This window comes from Rhinatrema bivittatum, chromosome 3 (assembly GCF_901001135.1).
Source record: "Rhinatrema bivittatum chromosome 3, aRhiBiv1.1, whole genome shotgun sequence".
Taxonomy (NCBI): Eukaryota; Metazoa; Chordata; class Amphibia; order Gymnophiona; family Rhinatrematidae; genus Rhinatrema; species Rhinatrema bivittatum.
In genome coordinates, this window is record NC_042617.1 from 549,790,384 (window position 1) to 549,808,740 (window position 18,357).

Here is an 18,357-nt window from a genome sequence, read left to right on the forward strand (position 1 = left end):
ATGCATGTATGTGTGTGGGAGAGAGCATGTGGGTGGGAGACAGAGAAAGCATGTGTGTGGGAGACTGACCCCACTTCCTCTCTGCCTGCTAATCCATGACAATTTTAGGGCTTCTAGAAATCAAAAGTTCTAGATATGGATAACAGATGATTTTTTAAAAACCCTTATTAGTTTTAATGGGTGTTATTTGATGTGTTATTTGAAATACTGTATTTATGTTTGGAAAATTTGTATGCAAGTTTTTAATTTTTGAATGCTATTCTGTTCATTAGTTTCAAATTATTATTTTTATTGGTGTGGCTTTACTCATTTTATTGTTTTATGAGGAATGGTAATGCTTCTGTTTTTCCATTATTGCAGTTCATATAGAATTTGGCTGCTTGTGGTTTCCTGTTCAGTTTTTGTCTGAACATTTCTATTTATATTTTATGGTCTCTTTATTCTGTATTTGAGAGTCTATCTGTGTTTTGCATGTGTGATTGAAGTGAGATATTCCAATAGTGTGAAGTTTGTATGTAGGGATCTATAGCAGCTTGGCTTGTTCTATTTTCCTAATAGGAGGTGTATTGGGGTTTTAGGTCTGGTGTAATATTTGCAATGTTAACTTTCATAAGTAGAGTATTGCTGTTTGAGTGCTGGCAGTTAGTGTTGTTTTGATTATAGAAAGTTTATTGCATTGTAATTCTGTTTTCTTGTGGCTCTTTGAGGGTCATGCCCATGCCCAAGATGCATAACAGTAGGCCTAATACCATATGAGTTCCAAGTGCCTCTTGCTTTTTTGCAGGGTTTTGCAGCAGTTTATGTAAATATAATATATATATTGTGATACGTTTATCTCAGAAGACTGTGCTTTGACCATCCTATTTCATGTAAAATGTTATTATAAATGCATAAATTGTAATTGTGCGTGATGGGGTGAAGGGCACCTAATACCCTTGCACTGGCCGTGGGCATTGCTGTACAAACATTTAACAAAGTCTCCCGACTCATGGCGCTGTGTTGTGAAATGGGTGAGGGCTCAGTTTTTCACTTGGCCATAGGGGGCCACATTGCCTGGCTATGGCTCTGCTCCTGATACCAGAACCTCCATTAATCACAGAAGCTCATCCGTGGGCGGATTGGCCTATCGGGGGATCGGTCATCCCCTGGTGAGCCAGTCGCTCTAGTCACGTGGTCTGCCGAGCGCAGCCATGACAGAGCCGCACTTGGCAGACCACATGGTATCTCCTGGGCTGGCCTGGGCGGTGAATCCCCGGGCCGATTGTCGGGCATCCGCCGCTGACCTCATCTCTGTACCTCCTTCTCCATGCCTGAATTTCCCTCTCTGCCCTCCATCAGTGGTCCTCCCTCCCTCCCTTTGATCTCCCCCTAGATTCTTTCTCTTCTTCTCTCTCCTTCCTCAAGATCCCTGATATCTTTTTTTCTCCATTGAAAAAACCCCAAAATAAATTATACAGTCACAAATGCAGGGTTGGAAAAATACTTTATTTTTATAATGTAAAAGAGCATTTACACTATTAAATATTTATAAAGTAGTGTGGTTGCTCTTAGTCCACTTGAATAAAAAAAAAAATTATAGTGATAACTTTTTTACTGGACTAACAATACATTTTTTTTTTGTTGGTTGACTTTTATTACTTTGCACTATAAAAAATGTAAGAGCATGCAAATGTATGTAAATGTCCCGCCAAATTTCAGAAACTTTGCCGCAGAATGTTCTATCCCTTGCCACAGCATGAGCTGCAGAAGGAAACTGGGAGCTGTGGTTATAAGGACAGTTTATTAAAGGAGAACGTGTCTGCTGTAACAAATACTGCATACACATCTTCTGTAACAAACACTGTGTGGGAGTCACTGTGGAGATGGGCAAGAATTCAATTTGCATTGCAGGGATTTTTTTTTTTTTTTTGTTAAAAAGGCACCACTGTAAACTGGCTTGGCTTTCACATGGTATCCTTCTCCGTTAGCACTGTTAATTCACAAGGCTTTCTGACCAGATTTCTCCATTTTAAGATACAGAGTCCCATTTCTTTACAGGAGATTTGAAATATCAGGGCCATGGAGGCCTGCAGGAAACAAGGAATTTTATTTCTCTCTTTATAAATATTTGATATTCTACCTTTTACCTAGTTAGGCACAAGGTGGATTACTTTCAGCTGCAGCAGATAAAGACCATATGGTCCATCCACATGTCCTACAAAAGGAAGGGTATAGAGAAACTCAGCTTCAGACAACTTTATGGGCAAGACAATTTTTTTGTACGTTTTGCCAGTAAGAGAGTTAACATACAAAGGAAAAATTTACAAAATAGATAATTATAGTAAGATAAAAATGACAGGGTATAGAAAGGACAATTTAAGTTACAAAGTAGGAGCACAATGCAATAAAATGTGAGTAAAAAATATGAGCTAAATTTTAACTCACATTTTTTAGATTCACTGTAAAAATCGAATTAACTGCTGATGTGATATGCTAACGAATTGGGAGTAAAAACAAAAATTGTGTTAACCCGAAATGTGCTCAGATGTGCTTAGCATGAATAAAATGATTTAGGCACATAAAACACATATTTTGCGTGCAGTTTCTTCTGCGTCTAAAACAAGATTTTTGTCCACACACACACATATTTTCTGCATAAAGCATAGCACAGAAAACTTGATTTTGTGCTTAATTTCCAAGTACAGGAGCTCTGGCACAAGGTTCAGCCCCATTGACTGTCTGTCTGAGTAATTTTACTCCGGCTCTTTCCGGGACTTAAATTTCCAGTATTAAGAAACCATGATTTTAAGCCTACAAGCCTCTGCACCGCCGAGTAATAGCTGATGCTTTCATTGAGATGGGATTTAACCCCGGAGTGGACACAGTTTTTGCAGGCAGGCATCCTTGCTGCATCAAAAGTGCTCTGTGCACAAAACATGGTGGGGACCTTTTTTCGGCTGGTGAATAATTAAATCTAAAATCCAACTTCAGTAAATTCCGTGGAGGGGGAACAATAAGATTGTGCTGCCGTACTCCAGCGTGCAGCGGGGCCCGGGACTATCGCCACGGTGCTGAGTGCAACATTTGAAATGGTTTCTAAACTCAACCCCCCGCCCCATCTTTCCTAGGGGCTGTGGGAGCTTGGCGGCCTCCGGGGTGGGGGAGGGGTTTGCTGGTTACGGCCGGGGAGGCCGAGCTCCTTCCCTCCGGTAGGAGGAGCAGAGAGAGAGAGAGTAGAAAGCAACTTTTGTCTCGGCCGGCGCTGTGCCCTGGGCGGGGGGGAGAGAGAGGGAGACATCGGTGGGAAAGGCAGCCCCCGGGATGGAGGAGGCCGGGAGGGCTCCGGGAAAGAGGCGCGAGCGGGCCCCTTTTTTGGCTTCTTCTTAGTTGGTATTTCGCGCCCTTCCTCCGCTGCCCGATCGCAAGCATCATGTGGGGACGGCTGAGCCCGGCGGATTACGGCCCCAGATACAGCGGCTGCGCTGCAGGTAAGGCAGGGACACGGGGGGCGCTCTCTGCAGCCTCGCACGCCTCCTTCAGTTTTGGGGGGTGCGGTGGTAGAGGGGGACGGGATCTCGCCCCGGTGCTGCCAGCGTGGCTTCTTCCCCCGCCACGAGCAAGGGCTACGTGGAACCCGTGCCGGGGTTTTATTCCTTCGCCCTCCGTTTCCCGTCCCGATCAGGTCGGGGGCCGGGGAGGGGATGGGATGAGGAGGATGTTGGGTGCGTGCGTCCCGGTTTAACGCTGCGCCCGGGCGCTCACTTCGGAGCTGTCACGCAGCGGATTGCACAATGCCGGGCCGGGGTATTTCGCTCCTTGCTGCTTGATGTTGCCATCTGGCGCCTGCGGGCCGACACTTCCTCCTCGAAAAGTGCCCGTGCTCTCAAGTCTCTGGGACGGGCTGGGGTTGGGAAGTGTTAAAGCACTTTTCAGCCCGCACCCTGCTATTTTGGAGCGGGCTCAGGGACAGGAGGCAGCACAGGGCTTTGCTTTCATTTAATGGCTTCAGGCCGGTGATCGTATGGTGATGCCACGAGCCGAGCTGCGGCTGGAAAGGAAATGCATGGGCAATAAGATGCCGTGGAAAGAGCTCGGTTCCCGGGCGGGGAGAGGGGCTTTCAGGAATGGAGAGATGGCTTTCTCTTTATTGAACATTGTTCTGGGAGCCGTTTCCTCCATAAATAAAAGTGCGACAGTTTGCGTGCGTGCAGGAGGTTGGGTGGAATAACCTCCTTGCTGTGGTCACATCTTTGTTGCAATTATCAATTAATTTGTGTTCCACAGTCACGAGTGTGTTGTCTTGTCAATTTTCCATTTGTGGATCGCCCTTCCAAAAATATGCACAGAGCATTTTACAACACAAACATAAATAATTGGATGGATGGGCAGACTGGATGGGCCATACGGTCTTTTTCTGCTGTCATGTTTGTATAGCTCCATGTCAAAAGGGAGGGGATGAGCCAGGCCTGGTTTTTTTCCCCTGGCATGCTGGGAGATGTAGTTCTGCTGTTCTGAGGTAACCCGAACTCTTTCTCCCTACAGACCAGGGGGTAAAACCAGGAGTGATTAGACCTATGCTTTTTGGCATGGAGTTATAGGGTTCAGTCACTTATTTTTATTTAATCTTTTATATTTCTTAACAGAACAGTTCATATATTACATATCCAACTATGATTTAAACAGCACAATAAAGCAGCATTAGAGAGAGAGAACAAAAGAGAACAACAAATTATGAACAATGTACTTACTGTGCATAATAAAAATGAAAGTATATCTGATAATACTTTGTTTCACACTAATTTGAAGGAGAAAAGTAGTTCCAGAACTTTCCTGAAATATTGTTGTATGTTTTAAGTGACCCCCCCTTAAGATAGTGTGACAGTCTTTCCATCTGAGCAGCCTCAAAGAGTTAGGAACTCGATCTGCCTATGACAGATAATGGTTTCCAAAGTTGAGCAATAGTGAATCTTGTGGCTATTAACATCTGAGAGAGATGCTTTTTCATTTTACTGACTATAGAGAGGTCACCCCAGTATCCTAGTAATGCTATCTCAGGGGAGGGTTCAAACTTGAAACCACTTTGTACATTTCTGTGAACACCTTCTACCAAAAATCTTGAACAATCTGACACGTCTACCCTGTAAGCAGAGGAGACCCTCCCTGAACCACATTTCCTGCAGCACCATGGGCTAGCAATGATAATCAACCACGTTTGGCCATAGCTAGCTAGCTGAAATTGTTCATTAGATTTATTTATATTCCTCCTTTCAGGAACTTCAGAGCAGATTACATTCAGGTACTGTAGGTATTTCCCTGTCCCCAGAGAGCTTACAATCAAAGGGCCTGATTTACTAAGGCTTCTCTCCCATTCTATATCTAGGGGGAAAATGCTCAGTAAATGAGTTCCTAATTTTGTACCTGAGGCAGTGGAAGATGAAGTGACTTTCTCAAGGTCACGAGGGCCGCAGGATTTGAACCCTGGCTTCCCTGGTTCACAGCTCTAACCACTAGACCCGTCACTCTAATGCCTAAAAAAAAAGCACCAAAATACAGCACTGAAAAGTTTTCCATCAGTTAGGGCCAGCTCTACTGCAGGTTTGTCAGGGATGTTTACCTCCAGCTCCAGCTTCCTGATGGGGCTTCTGCAGGTGTGACAGGGTTGCAAGATGTGGGGCCCTCAAAAGCATGCCCTGACTTGTACAGAAAATTCTTATTTTTGTATGTAAACATTACTTTCTCCTGCTGAGGGTGCACAACGCTGTAATTGATACCACAGACTCTCCAGTAGTAGTTCTGCTTGTTAGCAATGCTGACATTGCCTCTTTAAATTGCTGCCTGCTGCTTGAACAAGTACTCTTGTGTATTACTCAAGTAGAGGATCTGTGGGCTGAATGTGCATGTGTGTGGGGCATCCTTTTGTTTTACTGCCTTATCCTTGGGAAAACAAGTCTCGGGGGGGGGGGGGGGGGTTAAACTTTTAATTTCACCATTTTTTTAAACAGATTGAAGCATAAATTCTTTTTAATGTTGCCTTGTTTAGATCTGGTATAATTAATTGGCTTAGGAAGGGTTTACATTTTGTGGATGGGGAGAAGGAGGATGGTTATGGCCTATAGGGGTAAGGGAAGGGGTTAATTGTGTTTTGTTTTTTTTAAATTGATGTTTTTAGTTTATTTCAGTATTTTATTGTAAACCACTTTGGGCGCTTTTGCTGTTGAGTGGCATATCAAAAGTTATTAAACTGAAACTAGTATATCAGGGGCCGAAATCAGTTCTGATCTGGCTCCGCTGTGTTTTGTTGGCCTTTCATGTGTCTGTTTACTACTGTCTCTCACTGGCATGTGATGTGAACCTCCCCCAAGAGATCCCCCCCCCCCTGCAGGCTGCAAGGAATCGGGAGCAGGGCAGCTCAGCGGCTGCAGACCCTCCCATCCTGCCAAATCGCCAGTCTGTTAGCTCACAGGCAGATGCAGAAAGGTGTGTTCAGCTGAATGCATTTTTTCTGCCTGCACTTGGAACGCCCATTTTCTGGGCCTGATTTTAAAAAGCATTTGCATGCATAAAACTGGGTTTTATTCGAATAAATGCACTTTACTCAAACAAGTGGACTTTTGAAAATTGCTACAATATATGCCATTGAATTGTCCATAGGGTTTACTTCTGTAAGTGCACTTTGTGTGAGTAAATGGCTTATGAAAATTGCTACGATAGTATGCCACATTTATGCATGTAACTCCTTTGAAAATTACCTCCTCTGTGCACAAGGCTTACTGCCCATGCAGCAAGGAGTTATGCGCGCAGAAAACGTGCGTCCCTAAACAGGAGATCTGCTTAGCGCTCTCGCATGGAAATCCCATACAAACGAGGGCTTTAAGCCGTACTCCCCGATGCAGAGAGAGACTGCATTTGGCCAGTGCACCTTTCTTAGCCCTGGAAACTTAACCCCTGGGTCAGAGCTGGAATAAAGTTTCCAGTTCTGCTGCACTGGCACTTAAAACCGGGAATAAATGTGAAAAACAGTTCGCAGATAAGTACTGACTTGTCCGGCTACCCGGTGTGGTTCACCGCGATGTGCCTATAAGGTGTAAGGGATGCCTTCCCCCTCTTTTCCTGAGTCAAAATGTGCATTCAGCCTGTGCCGAATGCAAATTTTACAGTTAATGCACATTTTTTAAAACTCCCAATGCATTTGCATAGCAATAGCTTACTGCATCGAGAGTTAAAAACGAATTTAATCTGAGTCTTAAAAAATAATCTGAGTGTTAAAAAATGTGCACTGAAAACCAACGCATGGTTTCTTAATGCTCAGATTATTGCATTGGCCTGTCAGTCAAGACAGGGTAGTCAGGTTGTGACTGTGCTCCGTTATTTGTCATTTGCGTCCCTGAGCCATTGGAGCCCATCCCATTAGCCACACAAGACTATGGGAAGCCCCTTTGAAACTGTGTAGGAAGGGAGGGCAGAGAGAACCAGAGGGGGCACTATTTTGGGAAAAGGAGCCAGAGAGCAGAAGATTGTTGGGGACAGCGACCCAGTGGAGGGAGGGAGATAGTGAAGTGTGCTGGGCATGTACTGATCCCTTACCGCGTGCCTTGATGTCTGTGGAAGATGTCAGCATTATGCTGCTGTCAGAGGCTGGAGCTGTACTGGGGTAGAGGTAGCTGGTGTGTAAAGGGGCTTTTTCTGCTTTCTGAATGCCAGGTAGCTGTGAGATGCGCCCATTTATGAAGGCGGGAAAGAAAACGGGGCTGGTTGGTTGTTGCTTTCAGTTCATGATGCCCTTCTGTGAAGAAATGAGAGACGTCCGCCTCTCTCGGGGCGAGTCAGCAGAGAAAGATAAAACATCTGGGAGCAATTCCTAACTGGAAGCAGTAGACTTAAAGTTGCAAATTTGCTAGCATTTAAAACAGTTGTTGTTTTAAAGCAGGGCAGCCTTCCTGTCGGTTTGTGAAATCATGCATTATTAGTTCATAAAAAGCAGCGGGTTTTGGAAGCAGGTTTAGATTTCTAGCTGTGTATTTAAAGGCCCGAGTCACGTAGTGTGGAGCTGGGGACACAAGGCCGCAGTCTGAGCAGCGAACGGCCACGTGCCTGCCAAACACTGGGTTTATTCTGGGTGGGGGGGTGTAGACTTAGCTGATAATCAAACGGCTGCCTTGTTTTTATTTCAGCTTCTGCCGCCTCACTCGCGGTACCAGAAGGCAGTTCCGAGGATGATTTTAGCAGCTGCTAGAACATCCACAAATAGAGCGCTGTTTATACCGGTTGTGTGAAAGAAGACACTGTGAAGTGTTAGCTGGCTGCTGGAGCACGGCTGCATCTTCCTCTCTCCCCACATAGGTATCGTGCTTGTGGGATCATCAGCCATCCTATGAAAACTGATTTGAACATTTACTTACCAGACTTCCAGGAAACATGGTGTCTTATTTTTATTTTGATAGGGCTCCGAGACTGCTCTAGGGGTGAGAGAAAGCGCTGGGGTAGATTCTGCCCCCCCCATAGCAGGTTACTGTCTTGGAGCAGACATCAGAAACGTACACTGTTGGAGTCACAGTGACACAGCTGGACACCGGTAATATTAGAAGTGTCCTATTTAAACAAAACCCTCATTTTGGGGCCGATGCAATACAGTGCACTCAGCCGAGCGCACTGTTTAACCCGTAGTCAGACACAGGATAAATAAGCGCTAATCCACCCCCTAATGCAATAGGGGGATTAGCGCCTATTTAACACGCGTCCGACGCATGTGAATGAGATAGCGCTCATCACATGCAAATGCATGCGAATGAGGCTATTACTCATTCACTTCGAATGCAAAAAGATAAATGTGCGTCTCAGACGTTTCAAATGCACATTTATCGCTCAGGTATTAACGCCTGCCTGGAGCAGGCGTTAATAGCTGAGCGAATTGAAAAGAAGTACAGAAAAGCAGAAAAAACTGCTTTTCTGTACTTCTTTTAAAGTAAAAAATAAATAAATAAAATAACTCGGCAGACCGCCGGTTATGAAGACTGGCGGTAAACTCAGTCTCGGTTTTCATAACCGGCCGTCTGCCAGTTTATCGGCGGCTGTTTTTATTACTGGCAGACGGCCGGTTACGAAAACCGAGGCTGAGTTTACCGCCGTCGGTCTTCATAACCGGCAGCCGCGGCAGGTTGTGTTAGGAAGGAGGCGCTAAGGTCGCTTGCGTGACCTTAGCGCCTCCTTCCTAGCGTGACCACCTAATTTCCATATTGCATGGCACCCCCCCCCTTGCGGGCACTGACTTTTCAGCGCCCGCTCTTTTAACGCACGCATGGCGCCCGCAAGGGGGGGTGCGTTAAAAAAGCGGGTGCTGAAAAATCAGCGCCCGCTTTCAGCGCCCATAATTGCATCGGCCCCTTTACATGTAATAAAATGCACATGGGATGTGCTTTCGCTGTTCAGATGTGAGGCAAGGCTTCAGCGCTCACAAGTAAGTAAGTGGAGGGACTGAAAGGTGCAGGGGAACATGAAATATAATCATACAGTCTGTAAACATAAAAACAGAAAACAGCATTTCAAAATGAATTCAACTCCGTACTTCAAACCCTAGTAAACTATGTTAATAGCCACACCTCTTACCTTAGACAGGGCAGACCTAAAAATCAAAGCCCACGACTTGCTACCTGTTGTATAATACGCAAACCCGTCATCATCATTTATCAGTAAATACCTAAAATTATGAATACATTCCCACTGGAAATGATCACATTGTGCAAACGTAGCTCATTGTGGCTATCTTGAAAGGCCAGCTGGCTGTGGGGTTTCCTAGGATAGGTTTGGGAAGCCTTGAACTCTATGGGGTAGATCTTAAAAAAATACGCGATTTTATAAGATACGCGGCTACGCGCGTATCTTATAAAATCCGGGGTCGGCGCGCGCAAGGGGGGTGCACATTTGTGCATCCTGTGCGCGCCGAGCCCAGCGGCGCTGCCTGTTCCCTCCGAGGCCGCTCCGAAACTTTCCTTCGCCCTCCCCCCCACCTTCCCCTACCTAACCCACCCCCCCGGCCCTATCTACCCCCCCTACCTTTGTCGGCAAAGTTACGCCTGCTGGAAGCAGGCGTAACTTTGTGCGCACCGGCCGGCAGCCCCGCTCGTGTTCCGGTCCTGGGGGCTGGTCCGGAGGCCTGCTCCATGCCCCCGGGCCCGCCCCCGAAACGCCCCCCGGACATGCCCCCTCCCGCCCCTTTTCGAAAGCCTTGGGACTTACGCACGTCCCGGGGCTTTACGCACGCCGGCGGCCTATGCAAAATAGGCGCGCGTAAATCTAGAAGGATTTACGCCCGCAGGGCTTTTAAAATCCGCCCCTATGTGTATTGATTAGAAGATAAATTGCATTGCTGGAACCTGTCCTAAAGACTCCGTTTATAAATGTCTCTTTCCCCTGCGTCGTACACAGAGAATATTACTGAGACATTTCCTTCTTTTACTTGGTGACATGGAAAAAGGCTTTGGAATTGGGGGCTTGGGGGCAGAAGGGAAAATGAGGCGCTTTTAGAGCATGAACTCGATTTTTTATTTATTTATTTATTTATTCGTTTTTATATAGCGTCATTCGGTTTAGCCATCACAACGGTTTACAGAATCAAAACAACAATCAGATAAAATCATACATAGTTGCAAAAGAAGAAAACAATAACAATAGTGAAATGATAGGTAGAGGAGGATGGTGGGGTGAAAGAGGGGGTGAAGGGAAAGATGTAAAAAAGGAAAGTAACAAAAATAGTATTAATTCATCTTAAAGGAGGGCTTCATATGAAATTTCTGAAATTGTAATACTTAAGGTTGATGCCAGTTGTAGTTACTGTTTTTTTTCTTGTTTGGGTTTGAATGGTTGAATTGATTGTAGATGGATTGTTGTTAAAGATGATCATTGATGTAGACTGGAAGAGGAAAGTTTTTAGGCCCTTCTTGAACTTTTTGATGTTAGATTGAGTTCTTAAATAAGGCGGTAGAGAGTTCCATGTTTTTGGGGAAGCAGTGGAGAATGCTCTGTTTCTAGTAGTTGATAGTTGAGCATCTTTAATGGGAGGAATTTTTAGACGAGAAGTGTTGTTAGATCGAAGATTTGTTCTGGTAATTTGTGGAGTGATTTTTAAACCAGTGTGTTTATGATGATCAGCATGTATTAATTTGTGAGTGATGATCAGGATCTTATAATCTACTCGAGATTTAATAGGAAGCCAATGGAGCGACATTAGTATTGGGGTGATGTGAACATATTTTTTTGTTCCTGTTAAAATTCTAGCTGCTGAATTCTGAAGAATCTGCAGAGGTTTAATGCTTGTTTAATCACCAAAGCACCAACAGCTGGGTTTTTAATGGCCCGCGCGTGTAAAACACAGGGGTTGCACGTGTGGCTGAGCGTTGCGTGCGTGCACATTTTAAAAGGGGCCTAGCTGCGCGCGTAACCCCTGTTATGCGCACGAGAGCCAGGCCTCAGTAGGGGGGGTGGTCCGGGGGGCGTGGGGTAGGGGCGCTCGGTACAGCGGCCATTTGCTGCTGTGCCGGGGGATCGCGCTGCGGCAGGGTGCCGGTGCAATCAACTTACTACAGCTCCATTGCAGGAGCAAAAAGAAAGGAAACAAAATGGGGGCGGATAGGATAGGGGAAGGGAGGTTAGGGTAGGGGGTAGGGAAGTTCCCTCCCAGTCTGCTCCTTAATTGGAACAGACTGGGGAAGCCGGACGATGCGTTGCCGCGCGATTATGGCCTATGTCTACCCCCCGTTGCGCGCGCCGCCCACGATTTTTTAACGTGCGCCCACTGGCACACACGTTATAAAATTGTGCGTCCATGTGCGCGCGTGCGTGTTCTTTTTTTAAAATCTACCCCTAAGCCACTCTGCCTGAGCAAGAGTGAGGTTTGTTGGTTTCCATGATAAACCCGTGAAACGGGCTCACACAGTCACAGCTTTTGGAAGAGGTCATTACATTTTATTTTACATATGGAATTGTAAAAAAAAAAGTTTCTCTTTTCTTTTTCCTGCCTTCTGAAGATAATTTGTCACTGGCTTTAAGAGAAAAGTTCTTTTTCTCCATGTTTCCGGGAGGAGCACTGGCCTAGGATGTGGTTTGAGGGCTCCCCTCTCTGTGACCTTGTGCAAGTTTCTGTGCCTCCCTGTGTCTGAGGGACCCAGCTGAAAACCAGGGGTTTGTCTTCGTCAGGCTTTCTCCAGTCCGAGGGTTTAAGAAAAAGCAAAGTTTTTAATTTGTACTTCAATAAGCTATTTGTGATCGATTACGAGAGCTTAATACAATGTTGTGTTCAGCATTGTTGTATGCATTGAAATTCAGGCTTGGATGTTTATTCAAAGTTGGTCAGGATGCCCTGCTCTGAATACAGGAGGAGGAGGAGTGGATAAGACGCGTCACCTCCCTGTGCTTTTATCATAAAGTAGCATTCCAGATCCCCACTTTATAAAATAGGGGCTGCTGTGGGAGTCTAGGCTCAGATCCCGAATACTGCTGAAGATAATCCAGATTGCTGACATCACTACTGAGCACTGTGGCGCAGATTTTATTCTGTTTGTCGTAGGTGAGAGGCCCCCTCCGGTGTCTGCTCTGAAAAGAGAGAGGTGGGGAGGAGGAATGGCTGTGATCTCTTCCGTCTAGTACAACTAGGCCTCTCCTCAGCACACACCACATCCTCTTCTGCCTCAATGTACTCTGTTCTCTCTTCTTCTATTGAAACGTGTGATGGGTGGTTTGCAGCAGCAGCCGGCAGACTGCATTCTGAAAGTGCGGAGTTCTGGACTGGGGGTAGTGGCGCATTTTTATTAACGGGAAAACATCCTCTTGTGATTCAGCTTGAGCTCTATCTCTGTAATTTTGCAGCTCAGGCTCTGTTTTTGTTTTTTTTTTGTGCAGAGGAAATTTCGTCTGGGAAAATGTTAAATGTCTCTGGAGGAAGTGAGTGCAAAAAGCATGTCGGGACTATGCTTTCTGCGGAAAGCTCAGCGAGCTGTTTTCAATAGGAGCCTCTCCACATTTTCTAATTTAGATACCTATGTAGCCCTTCTTCTGGTATTATGTGGGAAAGCAAGGGGCACACTCAGTCCCAGGGCTAAGTCTCTGTACAGTCCTACAGCCCCGGAGCATGGATTCTCCGAGGGGGGGGGGGGGGGGAGGATAGACCTCCAGGACCCAAGGTATAGAGGAGAAACTTTCCTCCGGGTATAACTGTCTGTCTGGGTGCAGGTACCAGAATAAACAGACTGGATATTCTGGCCGAGTGTTTCAACTTAAACTTTACTGCAGATCTTCCAAGGTATTCTTCTGACTTTGGTTGCATTCATGTCCCAACATTGTTCTTCAACTGCTTCTCACTCTGTGAAAGTGTCACTCAGGTTCCATGCTAACGAACCTAAGAACATAAGAACGTGCCATGCCGGGCCAGACCAAGGGTCCATCAAGCCCAGCATCCTGTTTCCAACAGTGGCCAATCCACGAAGCTTTGTTTCCGCTTGCACGCCAGCGAGTGGTGGCCAACGAGCGTACACCTAAGCGACATGGGAATGGCCAGCTCCATGCCCCGTGCCCGGACCAGCTGCTTCCGCGGTGGTGCCGCTGCCAATTCCCCAGTCCCCTTCTGATGGCAGACAGTACTTCCGCAGCAAGGGCAATGGCAGACAGCCTCCTCCCGGGTCCACCCGGTCACATCTGCCTGTCGGGCACGCAGATTTGTGAGCTTAGCCGTCAGTCTGCAGCACGTCCAGGAGGGGGGGTGGGGATCAGGTGCCAGCCGCATGCACAATGCAGATTACCGCAGCCCGGTTCTCTCCGATAGGCAGATTAGCATTGGTAGGTGTTCTTGGCAAACTACATCAGCCACTTATACCTCGTTAAGTGAAGGTATTTGCTTGCTGGATAGACTTCTTGCTGCAGACTGAAATGGTTCAGCAGGGTAAAGAAAATGCCAAGCAAAGTGAAAGAAGGTAAACAGCATGCAGTGCCACCTAACTAAACTAAAATAGCAAGAGAGAAAGGTTCTTGGTAAAGTCTCACCCGCGTGGAAGGTGTCACGTAGATACTTGCCCGCTTCTCAGCAGGAGCTGGGGAGTCAGGGTTTTCATGTTAACCCTTTGTGCTCTGAGCCGTCTCTGCTTCCACACTTGCTCTGGTGGCACAGGAGCCCTCTTGATGGCCCCAGGGTTGGGTGATGGGGGTTGTGCCCTCAGCACCGCTGTTTGGCAAGTAGGGGCTGGAAGGGTATAACCGAGCAGTAACCACTCTCCCTCCCTCCCTGTCCCCCCCCAGGGCTGAGCATGCAACCCTTGGTATGTGCAGGCCAGACTGGTCCTGTCGGATGGGAAGCCAAATCTGGATCCCCCTCCCCCACTACAGTGCAGAGCGCTGCAACCCGAGCCTCCGGGGAGCCCCTTTGATTTCAGTCCTGCAACATCTGCTGACAGGCTGCTGCTGCCCGGTCCCCCCAACGCCTCCTCTGCAGCTTCACAATAGCCTGAAATTGTACTGAAAGGATGAAAGTACAGGAGTTAAGCTTGCCCGAGCAAGGTCATCTCGAGAGAAAAAAAAGAGTATTGCACTGGGCACCGTCTGACTAAAAATACAAATAAACCGAGTCTAGAATGGCCTGGTAACTCGAAAGGGCGAGTTTTAAGATTTCGTTACCTGCGCATGTGTTGCAGTTGCTCGGGGCGAGCTGGTTGGGGAGACGGGAGTATGAGAGACTGCACCCCTCCTCAGCTCCATGCTCTCTCGCCGACCGATACTTTTTGCACACTCTGCCTTTCCCCCCCCCCCCCCCCCGAGTCCTCTCTGCGTTTCCCCCTCCGCTGGCGTGCTTTGGATATCCTCTCGCCCATGCTGCTCTGATCTCAGGTGAGCCCTCCTTCTTCTTCTTGGGCTGGCAGGGCTTGGGAACCACCCTGCTTCCTCTATGGGCAGCTCCAGCTTACCTGGGTTTTCTGGGTTTTTTTTTCCCTTTCCCCCTGTGCGCGCTTGCCTGCCACTCCTGTGCGCCTATGAAGTTAGCATCACAGCTGGACAGACGGACCGAAAATAGGAGCGCCTTTTTTATTTTATGAAACGCACTGCAAAGGGACCGTGAAGCTCTCTTGCTTTCGGGTCACTGCCGACCGTTTGGGGTCCGCAGTTTACAGTTAACCTGCAGTTTCTCTGCAGAGGCTCTGCCAGGCGCCATGCGGGTTAGCTAGCCACTTGAGCGTGCTCCTGTGTAGCTTATGAGCCTGTATGCCAGTCCCTGCTTCTAGCCGAGGTGATGTGCACAGGGTATTGAAGCGTAGAATGTGTCCGTCAGGCTTGTCCGGTCAGTCCAGATCTCCTTCCCCCCCACAGTACCGCAGATCCTGCTAAATCTCCGACTTTCCCCTGTTTTTCCGTTGTGGCCTACAGTTTACAGTTATTATTGTATTTTTTTTTTTTTTTGCAGATTTCTCAAGTCAGATGTTATGTGTCTTGGTTCCGATTATGCACGGAAAGACGACAAAGTAGACAGGGAGTCTTGTATACAAGGGTGGCTTTGGTAGGACTGTGCGGCCGAGTACCTGCTGGATTCACCACAAACAGGCACAATATTTTCTTGTCTTGGCGATCCAGTTTTGTTTGATAAGTGGCATTAATTACCAGGTGACGGTTTTCCAAGAACTGCGGAAGCCGCTGGCTGCATTTAACTGTGATACACATCGTTGTGGCCTAGTTTTGCTTACGTCCCTAAGTTCAGCTCTCTGGCAAGTTCAGTTATGTTAAGATGCAGGCTTAACCTTGGGCTGCAGTAATCAGAAATGGCTCAGTGTCCCCGCATCCTTCCTGTGGTTATTGATGCTTTCTGGAATCTCTCCCTCTGTCTCTGTTCCACATTGACTTTCTGTGGTTTTGCAGAAAGGCCTTTGGCACAGCGTGGCTCCAGCTAAAAGGTTCATATTTTGCTTTAATGTCTTGCTGATGCTCGGCGGTCATCGTTCTACAGCAGGGGTCTGAAACTCCAGTACTCGCAGGCCGCCAAATCGGTCGTGCTTTCAGTCTGTCCCAAATGAATATGCATGAGATTGGAATGCAGACTTCCCCAGTTGTATGCAAATCAGCCTCATACATATTCATTGGGGTTATCTTGAAAACCTGACTGGTTTGCGGCCCTCAAGGACCACGTTTGAGCCTTATTAGCAGACCACAAAGTCTCATCATGCTATAGCCTGCTTCTATCTTACTTTAAAGGGAAATAGTTCTAACTTTACTCTTTTATGGGCTTTTGTGATGTGCAAATTCCACACTCAGGGCTGGAGTTGAGTTTATTTCTTTTTGATCTGCTTATCAGAGGTGAGGCAGTTTTATATTTTATAATTATGCATATTGGAGAGTGTAAACTGCTTTTATTGTGTTTAGTAATTATGTGGCATATACATTTGTGAAATAAATAAATGTAAGTTCTTTTCACCCCTTTCTGTTGTAAATACTACAGGGTGTACCGACTCTATCTTCGCTTTCTTGCAGCGATGGATCCTCTGTGTTTATTGCATGCTTTGTTTAAATCTTGATACTGGTTTTGCCCTCACACCTTCCCTGGAAGGCTGTTCCGTACATCCACAGCCCTCTCTGGGAAGCAGGATTTGCCTATGTTATTCCTGAGTCTACCCCCTTTCGGCCTCGTGCCAAGATCCCTTCTTCTAGAGCAATGCTTCTCAACCCAGTGCTCAGGACTCACCTCGGGGAGGGTGAGGGGCCTGGAGCATATCAGCCACAGCAGGGTCCTGAAATGCTGCCATGGGTTGACTCTGCGCCCCAAACTGGCAGCTAATTATAGTGCTGGGATGAGGCTCCTTTAGGGGCACTGAGCCCCAAACTGTGGGGCTTAGGGTGGTTGCCCCTATTCACTCCCCTCCACCAAGGCTGGGCCTGCCGGTCCTTGGGATCCTCCCAGCCGGTCTGGCTTTCAGGATATCCATACTGAATATGCATGACAAGTACAATCCTGTGCATGTGTAGTGCGGATATCCTGAAAACCAGAATGAGCAGGCGGGTCCTGAGGAGTGGGTTGAAAACTACTGCTCTAGAACTCTCTTTTCACTAAAAAAAAATGCTAAACTCATTTGAACTATTGCTTGTGCGCTCTTAACTTGTGTTTTGTGTTAGTGACACTTCAGGGTTGGGGAGAGGCTGAGGGAGTCTCAGTCAGGTGGCAGATAAAGGAACAGTCAAATGATACTCTTGGGGCATGATCCGGATGGCTGAATTCTGGATGCAAGAACTGGGGGGTATTGAAAGAGAGGTTCGTGAGCTGCTAGGACAAGTGAAGGGAGTTATGTTTTCCTTTCGGCACCAAGCTGTGTTTAAAACGGCCTACGCCTCACCTTACAGAGTGACCAATAAGTTAGTTTTGCTTTATGAACTGATATTGGTTTTAATATGTGTGATTCTGTACAAAATCCTCAAGAAAGGGCTCCTGAGAGAAGCAAACAGAGAGTGACTTGGCCACAGCGCGTTCCTTGGCGGGAGCTCCATTTAGCACTACCGTTACTATTCTGATATACAAACACTTTCCAACCCAGCTTACCACCTCTAGACCTACCTCCAGGGTGCCTAATGAAGTTTGAGAGCCAGGGGAAAATGCATATATATATATTTTTTTTTGCTCCTAATTTAATTTTAATTTTTCACTTTGCCTTTCTTTGGGTTATTTTTTGTTTCTTTTTGCTTAGTTTGCAAATTTGGGTGGGGAGGATTTGCTTTTTTTTTTCTTTTCTTTCTTACCTCCCCCAGTCTTCCTCCTCCTCCCAGCTCTTTTCCCGCCTTTTCCTTCTCCAGTTTCCCAGGTTCCAGGCTTGTCTCGTTTGCTAATCTCCATTGGCTGCGCCGGTGGCCTCTCCTGCTCTGTGCCGCCTGATACAGCAGCAGTTCACTTTTGGTCGGTGGGGTCAGGGAGAAAGTGCCTTGGTGAGGTGGGATCCCATTCCTTAGTTTCTGCCCTGGGCACCATGGAGTCTGCCACTGGCCCTGGTGCCGGGCTGTGCAGTAAGCATGCCTGGCTTCTGGGCAGACGGGGAGTCTCTATGGACAGAAATTCCATGCGTGATGGAGAGGGGAATAGCAGTGGGGGTTTACTACCATCCACCTGACCAGGATGGTGAAGCAGATTGTGAAATGCTAACGGAGGGTAGATGGACTACAATACATGGAAGCACAATGATAGTGAGAGATGTCAGTTTCTCCAGTTTCAGGAGGACTAGTTACTTGTCTTGAAGCAGGGTTTTCTTGGTGTGCTGTGTATGGAGCCACAAAACGACTGAGAAAGGCAGGATCAGACTACGGTTAACATGGTGTATGGCTTCGCTCTGGTGATCTGGATTGGTACTTAGGGAATTCAAAAGAGAATGCTAG

General features: G+C 46.9%; 1 protein-coding gene across 5 annotated transcripts in view; it reads left to right on the forward strand.

The window, feature by feature from the left end:
- The first annotated feature begins 3,218 nt into the window (after positions 1–3,218).
- CEP85L (centrosomal protein 85 like) overlaps positions 3,219–18,357 on the forward strand; it is a 382,914-nt gene continuing 367,775 nt past the window's right edge. For all 5 annotated transcript variants that reach the window (XM_029596422.1, XM_029596423.1, XM_029596424.1 and 2 more), the window contains exon 1: positions 3,219–3,467. In XM_029596422.1, the coding sequence (XP_029452282.1) occupies positions 3,410–3,467 (58 nt within the window). In that variant the 5' untranslated portion in view covers positions 3,219–3,409. The remainder of the gene's footprint in view (positions 3,468–18,357) is intronic.